The following is a 17,126-nucleotide window of genomic DNA, read 5'->3' as shown; positions in this document are numbered from 1 at the left end:
TTGTGCTAGAAAAGATGAGCATTACTCCCTCAAGGATCTGTTCTAGTGTTGCATACACGCATGAAGGGAATATTTTTTTTTAATTTTTTTTTCCTACACTGTCCTTAAGCATCACCTAACCAACTGTTTTAAATCCATAGGTAAAATCTCTGGCTACATCCTGTCCAGAAGAACTGCAAAAAGGAAATGTACTAGCCTGGCCAGATTTCCTGCCAGGAGTTGTTGGAAGAGTGAAGATAGATTACAAGAGTATATTTTGTGCTGGTTAGAACTTTACTTCCTAGAACCCATTTTTTTTTTCTGAGCAACACTATAAGACTCTTTTATGGGGTCAACTAGCTAACTTGCAGCCTTTGCTCTACTAACCTTGAATAAATTATTCTGATGCTTTGACAGTTTGAACATGCAGTCCTTCATTCTTCAAATTCCAGGATTTTGTAACTAAAGTTCATTGAAATCTCTGACAAAAATTTATTGCTTCCTGAATTGAGATGGGAAAAGAGTGAAGATGGTAGTGAATGGTAGAAAAAAAAAGTCCTTCCTTTTATTCTAATAATCATTTTATGGTATTAAAATACCCACCTATGGTATTAAAATGCCTCCTTGCTTCTTTTTCTATAGATTCCTTTTCTGATTTTTTATGTTGATGATTCTCAAAACCCTTTGGACCCAAGCGGGATGTAGCATGCGTAACATTTCCAAAAGATTTTTCCTGGATAAACTTTTGTGGTATCAAACAATCACATACCAGTTTGTTCATTTCAGTGCATAGCTGTACCTCTTCCTGAGTGCATATATTCTGTTCACAGATTGTCCATCTTTGCAAGGATCCATACCACATCTGCAGGCCTCTTCTGCTGATTTGAAGCCAGGGTCAAAAGTGAGCCTTTCCTGTGACCCAGGATTCCAGATAGTGGGAAACTCTGTTCAGCACTGCCTTAACCTGGGACAGTGGACACGGCCTTTTCCCCGATGTGAAAGTGAGTTGTCTCAGTGAGCTGGCAGGATTAGGAAGCTCTGGTGTTTATTTGGATCCTATCACTATCCGTAGCCTGGGCTTTTTGCAGCTATCATGCACTTGAATCCATCCATGTTACAGCATATACATATATACATAAAACTAAACTCATGTTTTGCTGAGCAGAAATTGTATCATGACCATGTTTTACATGTTTTTCAGTCAGTTTCTAACATCCATGGTTGTTAGAGAAATTAGTCCATTTGGATCAGCAATCTGATACTTTCCTCCCAAGTGGCATTAGGAGTGTGGAAGATGCACAGGAAATGCTAAAATATCTCTGTGATTTTTAGATGTGGATAATATCTGATTTGAAGTAGAAGCCCTAACTTGAGTAAGTTATGACCTAATTTCTTTATAGGCATCATATATTTCTGTTAGGATTTGGAAGTGCTCCAAGATTTACAGAATTTCTTCAAAGAGACTGAGCTGTATGCATTCAGGCTGCCAAGATTCTTTTGATTATGTGATTCCTGCCCCTGCTTTCTCCTTTCCTTTGGTCCTCGTCTGTTGTGACTGCACATAAGACTACAGTTGCTTGTGTTGGAGCTTAATTTTTAATTTCAGCAGAATAGTAAATTAGCTCCAGAAGTAGATATTGCATAATCCTAGAATTTTTTATGTAATATGGAGGATATAATCATATTTGTTTAAAATGCCTTTAAAATAAAGTCATTTTGATCTAAATTTTAATGTCTTCCTCTGTATTCAGTTACTTGTAGCAGAGTCTCATCTTCTGTGTAAACAACAGTATGCCCATGAGGATTTACCCAAAAGCAAGTCCTGGTGGGCAGAAGGAAAGCTCACTGGCAGAGACAGCTTTGCACTTTCTTGGTGTGTTAGCTGTGACAACCACCAGAATCCTGTTAGTGTTTCTGACTTCTCTGCATTGGCCCAAGCAGTTTTACCTGCTGAGCACAGAACTGAGACTGGGCAGGGCTGGCCTGCCACAAACAGGCTGAGTGGATGAAGGCTAGACTCGCCCACCAGCCTTTACTTTCAAGGTACCTGTTCCACAAGGACCCGATGAATGAAAGTTACTTGAAGAAACCTATTTCCTGCCTAATGAACTACAGCTTTATACTAATGGTGTAGGCCTGAAAAAGTACTGACTGAATCAGGCTCAGTGTAATCACTGTCTTCACCAGGTTCCTTTTCCTCTTCTTGGTGCTAAATACCCCAAAAACCACAGATGCCTGAGAGCCTGTCTTTGTTACAAGCTCTCCAGCTATTCCTTCACAGCAAGTACTTGGCTTCCATAACTGTCGGCTTTAAATTCTTGTTGCATGATCCTTGCACACATCTAGGGGACTAGGACTTGCTGTAACCCGTGTAGCTACAAATATGAGCTGAGTAGTTGTTGGAATAAGTTCAAGCCTTTTTGATAGTGGTAAAGATGCACAGAAGTAACTCTGCTAGAATAAATAAAAACTTCTGGTAGGCAGGTACAGGGATGCTTTCTGATGGCACAACTGGGATCAGATAGGATTATTTACTATAGTCAATCTAAGGGATGCCCAGGTTTGTATGTGAAGTCGGCTCCTGTATCTCCATCATTCATGCACTCCCTTATCTCAGGCCAGGACTGTAACTCTTAGCCCTCTCTGTTGGCTACTTTTGCAGTGTTAAAACACAGCAATCCTGAGCTTGATTTTCAGCACAGGGAAGTAACAACAACAGCAAGGCAAATTCAGTTTTCTTTTTTCTTTATAACTCACCAAGGATTATTTCTTACCAGAAGTGTTCTGTGACTAAAGGGCATCTACTCAGATCTCAGCCACAGAGCTGAGCAAAATTTTCTTAGCAGGAGCTGGAAAGTCCTGCTAAGACTCTTATTGAGAAATGCCCAGAAAAAAAGACCTTTCACTAGACCTGGAATTGATTAGCTACTTCAGAAAAGGACTGGGCCCTCTTGCTAATGGGATTGTACAGCTGCAGAGAAAAACATGCGGTAATGGCTCTCATGTGGAATTATTCTGATGATCTGTGTTCGCTCTACTTATGCCTGTGCCCTCTTTTCGCCCATCTTGCAGGAATCAGCTGCGGAGTGCCTCCAACTTTGGAAAACGGGTATTATTCAGCTGAGGACTTTTTTGCTGGCAGTACTGTTACCTATCATTGTAACAGTGGCTACTATTTGTTGGGTGACTCCAGGATGCTCTGCCTGGACAATGGAAGCTGGAACAGCATTTCACCATCATGCCTTGGTAAGATGTGCCACACATTTGGCTACATGCACTGACAATCTCACACTTCTCCTGTGCCCTTAGGCTTGAGCAGACATTCATTCTGAAATTGTGGAGGCTAACCACAGTCCCAGAGTCAAAATCCAAAATGTTCATTTTTCTGAAGTAACATGCCCAGCCTTATGTGAAACCAAAACTACATTCTGTCACCTTTTTCTGTTCATCCTCTTGTATGCCCCACATCCTGCTTTTATCAAACATATATAAAATTATATAGGCCTGCATTGCATTCCCACCCTTCCTCCTTCCATGTCCTGCAATTCTGCATTCTGTGCTTCTGACCTGTGCATTTTGTTGCTCTCCAGCATGCTGTCATTGTCCCATCCTCTCTGTGACCGGGTTCTTTTAGGTATTGCACACATGGACATTGTAGTATTTAGTATCAGAATTACTGAGCTGAAGACAGTAGATGCTACACAGTCAAGCCGAGTGATGCAAAATGTACTGCATAGCACAACAGAAACAAATTCAAGTTACTTAACAAAATACAGCATTCTAATACACAGTTTAGGCGTAATTCCAGTGTGTTTCCCATTATCAAGCTCTGTAATATGTTCTCCATCATGACCTTGCCCATGAAGTAGCTGGGAATGAATGTGTGGGTTAAGGTCAGCTCAAGCCCATTGGTAGCTGTCTGACATTTATACCTCATGTTGAATACCGTGTATTCATTTCCACTCCTCTGTGCCGGTCTGGCTAACTCAGGAAGACATTTGCACTCTCTAATGAGCTCAAGGAGAAGCATTTAAACTGTCAGTTGATCCACTTAACTGTTAATTGATGTTTACCTAAATGAAAGGCCACCTTGCTGTCTCCTTAGTCCCTAACTTAATGGGCAGATCACCTCTGCCAGTGCTCTCTGAGCCTTTTTTCCATTGTGGGTTTTTTTTTGGTGAGTCAGACATGCCTGCCAGCAAGCAGCTGCGGCCCTGAGAGGGCTGGGAGTACCCTTGTGAACGCAGTTCATACAGCTGCCACACCTTAACTTACTCTCTGGTCAGATGGGTCTCATGTGCCAGGTCCAGTGGCACAAGCTGAAAGGTGTGACAGGCTGGTGTTGGACAATGTCACTGGTCTTGCAGGGCCACATCTCCAGCATACCCCTGCTGGAATCCACTACCTAGCTGTACTTGGATTGCTGCATCTGCTTCTGCTGGATCTTAGCCATGCCTCCAATGGGAGTTGCACAGTAAAGAGCTGGCAAGATTTGTGCTTGAGTCCTAATTCTTTGTAGGTGTAGCACATATTTTTTTTCAGTCAAGACAAGCAAAAGAAATTACCAAAGTATTTTAATTCTTCCAAAATTCACTTTGGAGTAGGATCCATCTAGTTTTGTAGCATCCTGTCCAGCAGCACTTCTTCAGAATCTGCAAACATCATCCCAGTTATGTCAAGGCTATCCAAATAGTTCAACTTCCATGCTGTAGGAGTCACAATGTTCAGAAGGAAAAAGCCTGTGCCCCACCTTCCAGCTTGCCTTGTCTCTCTTAAATCAGCGTTATGGGAAAATGAAAAAAAGAGTGGATTTGGCACCCTGACCCACAATTTACCTTTCTGACTCATGCTTCAGGGAGGTGCTAACAAAACCTGGTACACCTGTGCCCTGAAGCATTCCTTTTGTTCTGTTAGGGTCTGATTCACAGTGTAGTTCCACCTCATTGGAGGTCTCTTGCCTAACAGGATGGTACAGAAGAAGCAGTCATTCCAGTTCTGCTATGGTAGCACTTTGCATTCTCCTGGTACTTGTGTAATTGGCAACTGTCCTGGTGTTGAAGTGCAGCTGTCATGCTGCATATCAGAAAGAGACTCCTTTTCTTTTCAATGTATTGTGGTCCTTTCATGCTGATCAGACTCATCTAATAGTGAAGAATGAACCCTCCAATTCATTACATTTTCTTGCTTTTTTAAACAGTGGTTTTTTTTTTTACTGGAAAAGGGCAAAGAACTCAAACTCTGTGTCTGCATGGCATACTTGGATCAACAGGGGTCCTGTAGAAGGACATTTAGATTAAAAAATGTACTACCTCTTCTAACAGTCTGAAACAAGCATTTTTATAGAGAGAGAATAATCCCTGACACTAATCCCTGATGCCAGCACTTTTCAATTAGATACTTTGAAATTGACTCTTTGCAATTTTGACTCATTGTTTTCATACCAAGGACATTTCCTTACTGTCAAGATTAAAAGATTTTATGAAGTATTCTGGAGTGAGGGATTTTTTTTCCTGCATATTAAAAAACTACATAGATCATAAATTATCAATTGGGATTTTTAGGTACTACTATCATGTAAATAATTAATTACAATAACTACTGTATTTTGAATTATTTTTAACTTTTCTGGCAACTGCTGGCTTTTTTGGGCCTAGTCTAATTATCTTTATCAAAGATGGGACTCTAATATTTTTAGAGTATTTCTCCTCTTGACTAAGTTTTCCTGTCTTATAAGTAGGAAGGTTGAGATAGAGAGGATTTCCCAAGCAAGAATCCTTCCTTAGAGTGCCTACGCAGACTCATAGTACAATAGTTACAATATCTGTTTTTTTGGTGTTTGGAAACCAGATACTTTATGTGGTAGTAGTGACTGAAAGTTAGTAACATTTATCTCTGATTTTCTTATGTTGTGAAATACTATTGAGTAAATTATAAATAAAATTACAAAAAAAAACTTTACAGTGAGTTATAAATATTTGTTTAAATATTAAGTATTTTTACCAATGAATGAAAAATGTGATTGCAGTAAGTGATTTTTAATTTTACTACTTAAAGTAATTCCTCTTGACAGTAAGACGGAAATCCAAAGCAAATGCTTACTACAAATGACACACTAGAGACATGGGTTTTGTGGTTTGTTTTGTTTTGTTTTTTGCAGATGTTGATGAATGCGCTGTTGGGTCAGACTGCGATGACCACGCGTCTTGTCTCAACACAAACGGATCCTATGTTTGCACTTGCATCCCTCCTTACACCGGAGATGGTAAAAAATGTGCAGGTATGGGAAGGAATAACATCCAGCTAGCCTTTCCAAGAGTCTGTGTAGGCCAGTATCCTGCCTTTCAGTTGTGAGACAACAACTGATATCTAGGACAGGCATGCTTTCATCTCCAGGTCAGTTTAGTCTGGATGGGGCTGTGATAAAGCCTCTCCTTTTGTTTCTTGAAAACTCACCTCTCCGTGAGGATACTGCTGTCACTAGGGTGCTGCTCCAAGACATACACACGTGCAAAAACCTTATTGCACGTGGAGCACAGGACCTGGGAAAGCCTCAGTGTTTCACTTCTCGGAGCAGAGCTGTGCAGTGAAACAAATATTTTAACACAGGCTTCTGAATGGGGCTAGAGCTGCCTGTGGAAACATTAAACAAGGTAACTTTGGATGAAGATAACTAGACAGTGGCGTACGTTGGCATAAAAGGTTTTCATGTTCAGGGATGGACATGCTGGAATGGGCTTTCTCTCACAGAGGGAAAAATTACTGTAAGATGTGTTTGCTTCTGACAAGGAAAGTAAATTCAGTTACAGAGGGCTCTTCCAGGTCAAGATTAGCTTACTTGCATGAGTCTTCAGTGTCTGTCACTTACATATAAAAGAGAAAAGACTGTAAACTACTTATGCAAACTACTTTAGTGTTTTTCATGTGCTTTGCCTTCTACTTTCAGCAATTTCCCAAGGATATCTCTTGTAGTTTGTTCATAAAACCTGACACATAAATATATTATTTGTAGTTTCCCTCTTCCTCCTCAGAACCTGTGAAATGCCATAATCCAGGAAATCCAGAGCATGGTCATTTACATGGGGATACTTACAGTGTTGGCAGTCAAGTCACATTTTCCTGCAAAGAAGGGTTCCAGCTGACAGGAGCAACAAAACTTACTTGCATGGAGTCTGGAGAGTGGAGCCACCCAACCCCCTATTGTGAAGGTTCGTTCCTAGGGGTAATGCATGCTGAAATGTGACTTTACCATTAGACAGGTGGGAGGGGAAAAGTAGTAGTGAAGAGCCTTTAGAGACCATGGCAGCTTATGAAACCCTGTCCTAGCAGATCTGGATGTCAGTGTTGAAGTCTTTGTTTTCTTAAGACATGAGCACAATTGCCATGTCTGTAGTGGTTCTCTCTTACGCAGATTCTCCAGTGCGTCAGAGGTATAGACTCAGTCTAATGCAGGCATTAGGAGTGTTCTTCTAATTCTAATTCTTCTCCACCCAGCCTTCCATTTTCAAGCAGTTAATCACTTAAAGACCATTAACTGTCTCAGTGGATTAAAAGCAACCTGAAAGGACAGGCTGATGCATGTACATAGTCATGGCATAATAGCAGAAATTGTTTCCTTAGAAAACCAGAACAAATGAGATGAAGCAACAGGTAAAGTGAAGAGTTGACAAAGATTGTCTAAGCAAAAAAACAACTACTTTGTCCATAGAGAGAGGTAGATATGGAGTCCTCTTGATAACCAAGCATGTGGTTTGTAGAGTGGTTATAACTACCTACTTCCAATTAGTTCAGTTTCTCAGTAAGGTAAATTCAGATAGAGAGTCCTAAATGTCATTTACAGATTAGTCAAGAACTCATTGTTACCTAGGGCTTTATACTTCTTCAAATCTTTTCAGAGAAAACAAAGCAAATCCTAATTTTCTGTTCATTTTTGTTTGTGTTATATCAACCTCTCTTGTATTCCTGTCTTTTTAAAGCTATATCCTGTGGTGCTCCAGTTATTCCAGAGAACAGTGCCATTTTTGGCTCAAATTTTACATACCATAATAAGGTGGTGTACAGGTAGGAATTCAGTATGTTTGAAGTGCTGTATTAATAACTGATTGACAATCTGGCAGCAAATAAGAGTATGGCTGAATTGAGAGATTGGTTGAAATGAAGGAGAGGAGCAAGATGGGATTAAAATAATGGAAAGACATTTGGTTATAGAGTGGCTGTTCGTTAGCAGAGCTGGATGTTTACTCCAGTACTACTTCTCTATTTCCTGAAAAGAAAGATGGTTCATGCAGGTGTGGATGATGAGAAAAAAGGGATGGCTGATTATGTTGTGCATGAAAGGCTCTGTGATTGATAGCACTTCTTTTCTTCTAATGCAGATGCAATGATGGATACAACTTGGTGGGTGAAAAGGAAATTCTGTGCCTTGCTAGTGGCATTTGGAATCATGCTCCCCCTTCCTGTGAAATGGTGATGTGCCCTAGCCCACAGGATATCAGTAATGGAAAATACACACTCAGTGGCACAGCCTACCTTTCCTCTGTATCATACACCTGTGACAAGGGATACAGGTAAATGCACGAACATGCCTGAGCCAAATGCAGGTGGCATGCTTGTTAGAAGGTCTGACTTTTATCTGAAAGAAAAAAGCTGGGATCATTGCTCAGAGTGATAAAATACTAAAACAGAATTGGAAAAGACTTCTTTATACCTTGAGGGTACTTTCTGTATTTTATACTGAACTGGAGCAGTTCAGAAAAGTCACTCAGGATTTGCTATATACATATGTAATGCTTTCATTTTGCCATCAAACTGATAAAATATTTTGAACATTCAGAAAAATAGTTTTCATCATTTCTGAAAGCTCTCATTTGCCTTTAAAGATCATTATAGCTCTACAACTGTAGTTAATATTATTTTTGCAATTACTTTACAGAACCTTTTGTGAAGGAACTTTCTGGAAGTTACTAATTTACTCCCTTAACTCTTTGTCCTAGTAATTTATTCCAAGTATTTGTTCTGTTTTACATTTGTAACCACTTTTACTGCAAACACATTTTTAACATGCTGCAATTAAAAATTAACACATTAATGCTATATCCGAGGATGTGGGTGTACATGCAGGTTTCTGCCTCCCCTCATATCTGCTTGTACTTCTAGCAGATATACTCTGACATAAGTGGTCCCATATGGGCCTGTTTAGGGATTGTTTCTTTCTACATTTTCCTGCTGCAATCATTTCCTTGTCCAGATGCAGGCAGGTAGGTGAAGTGTGTTCTTTTGGTGAATATTTTAATTGTGTTTGTACAAATGGATAACTCAGCTGCAGTTCAGTGTAGTGTTAACTCATAGATTTGCATTGTGGGTTTACCTGTACCCCACTAAACCAGGCAGTGCAATGAGAGTGTGGACTTTGGACATATAGGGAGCAAATACCACGTCAGTTTTGATTCTTTGTCCTTACCTGTCTACCATAGCTTGGTGAGAGAGGTCCTCTCTCCTGCCATTACCACTCCAGAGGAAGCCCTCTTGAACAGTGTCCATCTTATGCATTAATTCTGGACCCAATCTCTTCCTTCAAGCATCTTTTAGGTGTTTTTAGTCTTAAACATTTTGCCACAGGTAGGCAAAGCCCTGCTTCCCTGTCAAGGGCCTGTGACAAATTTGTAAAAGCATTACAGGTCAGTGTTCCTTTCCATTAACTTATTTCAGTCAGCTAAACATGGGGGTCTAATACCAAATTGTAGGGAATCAGACACTCCCATGCAGGGCTCCCAGGTATGATGTGGGCCCTACAGGGAGCCCACAGACAGCTGACATAGCAGCTGGAGACAAGGGGTTTCACCCAAGGCATCTCAGAGAGGTGTTTCACACTCTGTTCAGATATCTGAGTCACACCATCTGAACCAATTCTGCTTCCTCAGATAAGGAAACCAAAAAATACCGTCAACTTCAGATATGTGCACCCATTCATCCAAGCAATATCCTTTACCTCCTGAAGGAACTGAATGCCTTTTTGTGAACAAACTTGAACTTTTGAGCATTTCCTTCAGTGTCCTGGGTAAAAATAGTATTTTAAGTCCTTGAGTGAATCAGGTCTCAGGCAGAGGTTATTACAAGTCTCAAGACTGGCATGTTGTTGATGGCATGCAAGTAAATTTTTAAGGTTAAACAAGTATTTATTTCTGTTGTGCTTAAAGATGGGCAAAGTTTCAGCAGGAATTGTGTGTGTCTGCGTGGAGCCTTGAGGCTTCACAAGAAATCCACCAGCTTGCTCTTCAAAGTGATGTGAAGACCAGCTTTATTTAATAGCATCAGAGTGTTTTTCCATGAGCAAAGCGTGAGATTCTGGCCTCTGCTGAAGTCAGTGAGAAAGACTCCTGAGTTTCACTGGGCCCAGAAACCAAAGCAGCTCTTTCCCTCTCTGTCCCTCGCCCAGAATGAAATGGCAGCCTTAGTAATGATCTTTGTGTCTCAGCCTTCAGGGACCTTCTGTACTTGTCTGTGCATCTTCAGGGAACTGGAACAGCACACCACCAGCTTGCAGCATTGTGTCTTGTGGACCCCCTCCTGCCATCAAAGATGCAGTCATCAAAGGAGATAACTTTACTTTTGGAAACACTGTCTCTTACACGTGTAAGGAAGGGTATGTAGATCTGCCCTACTGGATTAATATTCAGGTTGAGTAAAACTGGTGCACTGTTTCTCAAGTCCTTTATAACTGCACACTAATTTGTGTTTACTACTTCTGTCTTAACTTTTTGGAAGTTAAATGCAATGGAGATTTTTTTTTTTTTTTTGTGGGCAGTCAGGTTAGTATGAGACACAGACATTTCTTAAAATAGTTTAAGGGGAACTGAATACACTCAGGAAGAGAAGAATAGAGAGGAATCAGGGGGAATGGTAGCACAATTCGATCAGAAACCCTTTTCCTTGGAGTTAGTATAGAAACAGTACTTCTGTGTTAAATTCAAGGCTCTGATCATAGCAAATTCTTTATGTCTTATCAAGGTGTAAGAATGCTTTGTTGCAGTTTAACAACTATCTGTTGTGGTATTCTAAATTCTATTTCCTTAAAATGAAGACCCTTTTTTATTGAGATGCGCTATTTTAAATTTATTTTTATCTACTCTATGTAGAAAAATTTTCATTAAAGAGGAGGGTCAGTTTTGATGACATCAAACATGAAAGTATAATGCTGGACTCTGATCCTGCAAGAACCTTTGCACATGATAATCTTTACAGCCTGTAAGCAGTTCCATAAAATTTCTTGGAACTGTTCTGTCTAAAAGGCAGAGTGGGTAAGCAGAGCTTTTGCCAGTTTAGGTCCAAAGTGACTGAAGGATTTTCTGCTTTTTCTCGGTGCAAAAAGGTAAATTGACAAGCCAGCATTTTTCTTATAAAATGGCTTTGCAATGTTATTTGAAACATAATTGAAGCAAAGCATCCTTATTATGTTTTCTAGACTGTATTATGATTTTAAAAGCTGCTTCTCTTTTCTGTGCAAGCATTTTAAATGGGGTAGCATAGCAGCATTTAAAGACTGCCACAGTTGTCTGCCTGTGACAGTGGATTATTTTAAAGGTTGGCACATAATAGTCTCTTTTTCTGGGGTCCAGTCATGAGGCCTTGAAAACAAATCCTGCAAACAAGAGAAAACAGTTTTACAGATGTTGCTTCAAGATCTGAACAGCCTTTGGAAAGTCAGTGGGGACTTTGCAGTAGTTATTGTTTCTTTGCTCTTTGTGAGAGCACACCACAGAGGAAAAAAAAAATGAAGAGAACAGACCAAGGTACTGTGAGTACACTGCTGTCTGTTGCATATTTCAGCAGCAGGGGTTTAAGTGGGATGATGAGCCACATGGATTAATGCCTGTCCCTGCGTCCCAGAGACAGACTGGAGAACTAACACTACACTAACAGTATTAATGTGGTAGAATTTTATTATAAATCACTTTATTGGGGTTTTTCCAGTCAGCATTATTTTTTTTATTGGCTTTCTAGTATTTTTTAACAGTGAGTTTTTAGGAAGAAGTCACTTAAAAATTGCTAAATGCATTATTGGTAAGAGCATCTCTGGGTAACTTACTAAGAGGTTTCACTTGGCTTGAAAGTGTGAAAATAGATTGATAGAGCTAATACAGAGACCCAAAAGGCCTTTCTAGGCTTTTCATCTCTTTCTTTTTCAATCTGTTTTTTGCTATACAGAAGTAGTTTCTGAGTGGGATCATTTGGTTGAGGATTGCATGGACCAGCACAGCACAATACTAGGTTTTCTGTAGTATTTGAGCCAAAATGGCAGCTCAGAAATGGTCATTAGGTAGGCAGAGAGGCAATATGCACGGATATCCACCTTTGTTATACCTCACCCGTGGACGTGTAGGCTTTAGGATTTTCCTTCTGAAGTTGATCATAGACATTTTAACGGATGCTGTTTTTCTGGGGTTCTAGCAAACAAGCTCATGCTGCAAGAGCTTCAGGAAACCTTAGGAAGAGTTTGACAGTGCTTGTGTTTTTGACTTCCTATGTGGTTTCCTTATCCACAGTTACACATTAGTTGGCCCTGAAACCATAGAGTGCTTAGCCAGCGGCAAGTGGAGCGTGAGCCACCAGCAGTGCCTGGCAGTATCCTGTGATGAACCACCCCATGTGGAAAATGCATCACCAGAGAGTGGCCACCGCCTCTTTGGTGATATAGCTTATTACTTCTGCTTAGATGGTTACAGCCTGGCTGATAACTCTCAGCTGCTTTGCAATGCTGAAGGGACGTGGGTGCCTCCAGAGGGCAGGGACATGCCCCACTGCATAGCTGATTTCTGTGAAAGGCCGTCCACCGTCTCCTACAGCATCCTGGAGTCCATTAGTAAAGCCAAGTTTGCAGCTGGCTCCGTCGTGAGCTTCAAGTGCATGGAAGGCTTTGTTCTGAACACTTCGGCCAAGATCGAGTGCCTCCGCGGGGGCCAGTGGAATCCTTCTCCTCTGAGCATCCAGTGCATCCCCGTTCGCTGCGGAGAGCCTCCCCACATTAGCAATGGCTATGCCAGTGGGTCCAACTACAGCTTTGGAGCAGTGGTGGCTTACAGCTGCAACAAGGGCTTCTACATCAAGGGAGAGAAGAAGCGGACCTGTGAGGCCACTGGCAATTGGAGTGGCAGCTTGCCCACATGCCACCCAGTGTCCTGCGGAGAACCACCGCAGCTTGAGAATGGCTTTATTAAGGTACAGAAGGAGTTTTCTCGTCTGCATGGTATCATGGCAAACTGAATATATCTTCACAACTGTTGCTGTTGGGGTTTTCTTTCTTCTGTTTTTTTCTTCCCTTCCTCAGTTAAACCTGGGGAAGTAAATGATTGGATACGATAAGGAAAGGGAAAAGCGTATGGATTTGCAGCAGAATCATGTCTGAAAAGCATGAATTTTTCCATGGAATTTCCTATCATAAAGTGGGTTATCAGTTAGGAGACTCAAGATGCCATATTCAACTGATTTCCTTAGTGTCTTATTCTTCATTTGTTTGGTTCTTGGCTGGCTTTTAAGTGTCTTGTTATATTTGAAATACTGATGCCAGTTCACAAGCCTTGCTCTTTTCACTGCTATGAAAAGAAAATCTGATATGCAATAGATAAATCACCTTGGGATCATTTTTCTTCTTTTGATGCAAACACATTTCTTTACTGAAGTCAGAACTTCCCTTTCCTTAGGCAAATTAAATTGCAACAGTGTTGCACATTTGGTGCACAAGGACCAAATGTTATGGTAAGGAAGATCAAAACCACTACTATAAAGATTTTACACTGAATTTTTGAAGCATTTTTCTTCTGAGCATCCCTCTTCCTTCCTTAAATCCAGGGTACCAGACACCAGAGAATCTGCATTTACTAAGTTTGGAGGGTGGAAACCCATGTAGGTGGTTCCTACATGGGTTTCCAGCAGTACTAGCAACAATTGCTGTTCAGACTCCCACACAGATGCATCTTCTAACTAATGCATATCACTGTTTTCTCTTCCTTAGGTAGGATCACTCCTTCATATTCGTTACAGTTAGAGAAAATTTTTAATACCTCAGTCAAAGCTCAGACTGCAACTTTTAGGCGCTTCTCAGCTGCCTGCTCAAGGCCCTGCAGCTGCATATGTGACATTTATAAATGTCTCCTAGTAGCAGCAGATTTGAGGGCTCCAACCTTAGAGACATACAAAAGCTAAAGAATCATCAGTTACTTGTGTCAATTACTTGCCTTCATTCCTTTACTGCTGTCAGGGATTCAGCTAGAAGCTAGACGAGGAAAACACAAGAAATTAAATCTGTCTCCTATTGCCCTAATCATGCATCTTCATTTCAGACATGTCTCTGTCTTTACTGTTTTCCAGGACACCACTGGGCACTTCTTTGAAAATCAGGCAAATTATCAGTGCGACTCTGGTTACCAGATGGTTGGGAGCCCAGTGTTCATCTGCCAAGCAAACCGGCAATGGTACAGTGAATCGCCCCCTTACTGTGCTCCCCTCAGCTGTGGAAAACCACCATCCATCCAGCATGGCTACTCCAAGGGAGAAACTTTTGATATAGGCTCCAGAGTTGAGTTCTTCTGTGACGAAGGCTATGAGCTGATTGGAGATGTTTCATGGACGTGTCAAAAGTCTGGGAAATGGAGCAAAAAGCAAAGCCCCAAATGTGTGCCAACAAAATGTCCAGAACCACCCCTGGCAGAAAATCAGCTGGTCTTGAGAGAAGTGTCCTACCAAGTTGGTGTTGTACAGTTTTCCTGCAAGGAGGGTTATGTTTTGCATGGCTCCGCTGTACTGAAATGCTTGCCTTCCCAGCAGTGGAATGATTCCTTTCCCTTCTGCAAGGTTGTACAGTGTTCTGCACCTCCCTATATCCCCTTTGGGGACCCCTTGACTTCATCCCTTCATTTTGGCAGCACTGTGAAATACATCTGTGTGGATGGGTTTTTGCTGAAGGGTGAGTCCACCATCAGATGCCAGGCTGATGGCTCATGGAGCTTGCCTTTGCCAGAATGTATTCCCGTGGAGTGTCCTCAACCAGAAGAAATTCAGAACGGCATAGTTGATGTGCAGGGCCTCACCTTCCTTAGCACAGCCCTCTACACATGTAAACCAGGTTTTGAACTGCTAGGGAACACAACTGTCCTCTGTGGAGAAGATGGACAGTGGCTTGGGGGAAAGCCAGTTTGCAAACCTATTCAGTGCCCAAGGCCTAAGAAGATTCTCAATGGCAAATACTCATTCACAAATTTCCATTATGGGCAGACAGTTAGGTATTTCTGTGACAGAGGTTTCCAGCTCCAAGGGGAGGAAACACTGAGATGCCTAGAAACAGGAGAGTGGAGTACAGAGGTCCCCTCTTGCAAGGCCATAAATTGCCAGCCCCCTCAACCCATTGAGAATGGCTTTGTGGAGGGCGCAGATTATAGCTATGGGGCCATGGTCATTTACAGCTGTGTGCCAGGCTTCCAGCTGTCAGGCCTTGCCATGCAGACCTGTGAAGAATTGGGGTGGTCTAGCTCCACACCAACCTGCCTTCCGACAGACTGTGGCCTGCCTCCTCACATTGACTTTGGAGAGTACGTGCAGCTGCGACACGGGGAAAGACGTTCCGACCAGGAGGGTGTTACAGAGAACCCCTCCCTTTCACATATGTTGCTGGCTGACAACATGAAGGACTTCAAAAGCTCCTTGAAGGAGGACAGTGCAATGCAGCTCACCACTTTCTTATTTGGAACTATCATTTTATACACCTGTTATTCTGGCTACGAGCTGCTGGGAAACCCTGTCCTAGCTTGCCAAGAAGACGGGGCTTGGAATGGCACTGCCCCTGCCTGTGTTTCAATAGAGTGCACCTTGCCATCCCCCCCGGAGAACGGTTTTTTGCATGTCACAGAGAACAGGCTCGGCAGTGCAGTGAGGTACACCTGCAGGCCAGGATTCACTCTGGTTGGCTCTGACACACGGCTGTGTTTGCCAAGTCGGCAGTGGAGTCACACTGCTCCTTACTGCAAAGCAATAACGTGCAATTCACCTGCCCACCCTCTGAACGGGAAGATAAGAGGGGAGAACTACACATATGGGAGTGTTGTCTACTATGAGTGTGATCCTGGTTACCAGTTAAATGGCCCCACAGAGAGGAGATGCCAAGAGAGCCAGAAATGGGATGGCAGCGAACCAATCTGTATTCCTGTTTCCTGCAGCCCACCACCAGTTCTGGAGAATGGTCAGGTAACTGGAGAGGACTACACGTTCCAGAGACGTACAGAGTATAGCTGCAATGAAGGTTTCATGTTAGATGGGGACAGGAGTAGAGTCTGCCTTGAAAATGGAAGCTGGAGTGGAGTCACTCCAGTTTGCAAAGCTGTGACCTGCCCTGTGCCACTGCCTCTTTCCAATGGGAGAACTACTGGCTCAGACTTCAGCTTTAATAAAGAAGTACACTATCACTGCAATGATGGTTACAGCTTGCAAGGAGCACCGATGCTTACCTGTCAGAGTGATGGTACCTGGGACTCAGAAGCACCGCTCTGTGAACCGGTCATTTGTGAACCCCCTGAAGACATCTCCCATGGCTTTCTGAATGGCTCAGCCTTCACTTTTGGGGAATTTGTCCACTATATATGCTTCCCTGGTTATGAGCTGCATGGCAATCCCTTACGGCAGTGCCTGTCCAATGGCTCCTGGAGTGGGAGCCTTCCATCTTGCATACCCTGTGTGTGTCCTACACCACAGATTCAAAATGGGATTGTTCTTGGTGCAGATTTCAGCTGTGGGATAAGTGTCCAGTTTCAATGCCTGGAGGGCTTCAAACTGCTGGGACCACCTGAAGTCACCTGTGAGGCAGCTGGCAAATGGAGTTCTGGGTTTCCTCGCTGTGGACAGATTTCCTGTGGTGCTCCACCCATCATCCCCAACACAATTATCAATGGAAGCAGCTCTGAAGATGAGAACACGATCATCTATACCTGCTTGACAGGTTTTGTCATGAAGGGGAGTCCAGAAGTAACTTGTGTGGAGACAGGTGTGTGGAAGAAGCCATACCCAAGGTGTGAGCTCTTAAGCTGTGGCCCACCACCATCTATCCCAAATGCAGAGGTTCTTGGGAACACTTACACCTATGGAAGTAAGGTCCAGTACAGGTAAGG

The 17,126-nt window shown here is 42.2% G+C and overlaps 1 protein-coding gene across 3 annotated transcripts in view; it reads left to right on the top strand.

The window, feature by feature from the left end:
- Nucleotides 1-17,126, top strand: part of SVEP1 (sushi, von Willebrand factor type A, EGF and pentraxin domain containing 1) — a 128,080-nt gene that overhangs the window by 77,236 nt on the left and 33,718 nt on the right. For 2 of the 3 annotated variants that reach the window (XM_050987140.1, XM_050987139.1), the window contains exons 29-38: nucleotides 141-264; nucleotides 810-980; nucleotides 3,052-3,225; nucleotides 6,137-6,256; nucleotides 7,008-7,184; nucleotides 7,953-8,037; nucleotides 8,352-8,543; nucleotides 10,451-10,618; nucleotides 12,519-13,191; nucleotides 14,341-17,120. In XM_050987140.1, the coding sequence (XP_050843097.1) occupies nucleotides 141-264; nucleotides 810-980; nucleotides 3,052-3,225; nucleotides 6,137-6,256; nucleotides 7,008-7,184; nucleotides 7,953-8,037; nucleotides 8,352-8,543; nucleotides 10,451-10,618; nucleotides 12,519-13,191; nucleotides 14,341-17,120 (4,664 nt within the window). The remainder of the gene's footprint in view (nucleotides 1-140; nucleotides 265-809; nucleotides 981-3,051; nucleotides 3,226-6,136; nucleotides 6,257-7,007; nucleotides 7,185-7,952; nucleotides 8,038-8,351; nucleotides 8,544-10,450; nucleotides 10,619-12,518; nucleotides 13,192-14,340; nucleotides 17,121-17,126) is intronic. The other variant, XM_050987141.1, reaches the window with a different exon arrangement.

This window comes from Serinus canaria, chromosome Z, assembly GCF_022539315.1.
Source record: "Serinus canaria isolate serCan28SL12 chromosome Z, serCan2020, whole genome shotgun sequence".
In the NCBI taxonomy this organism is placed as follows: domain Eukaryota; kingdom Metazoa; phylum Chordata; class Aves; order Passeriformes; family Fringillidae; genus Serinus; species Serinus canaria.
The sequence above is the reverse complement of the archived record's forward strand: the minus strand, read 5'-3'. Positions and strand labels throughout refer to the sequence as shown.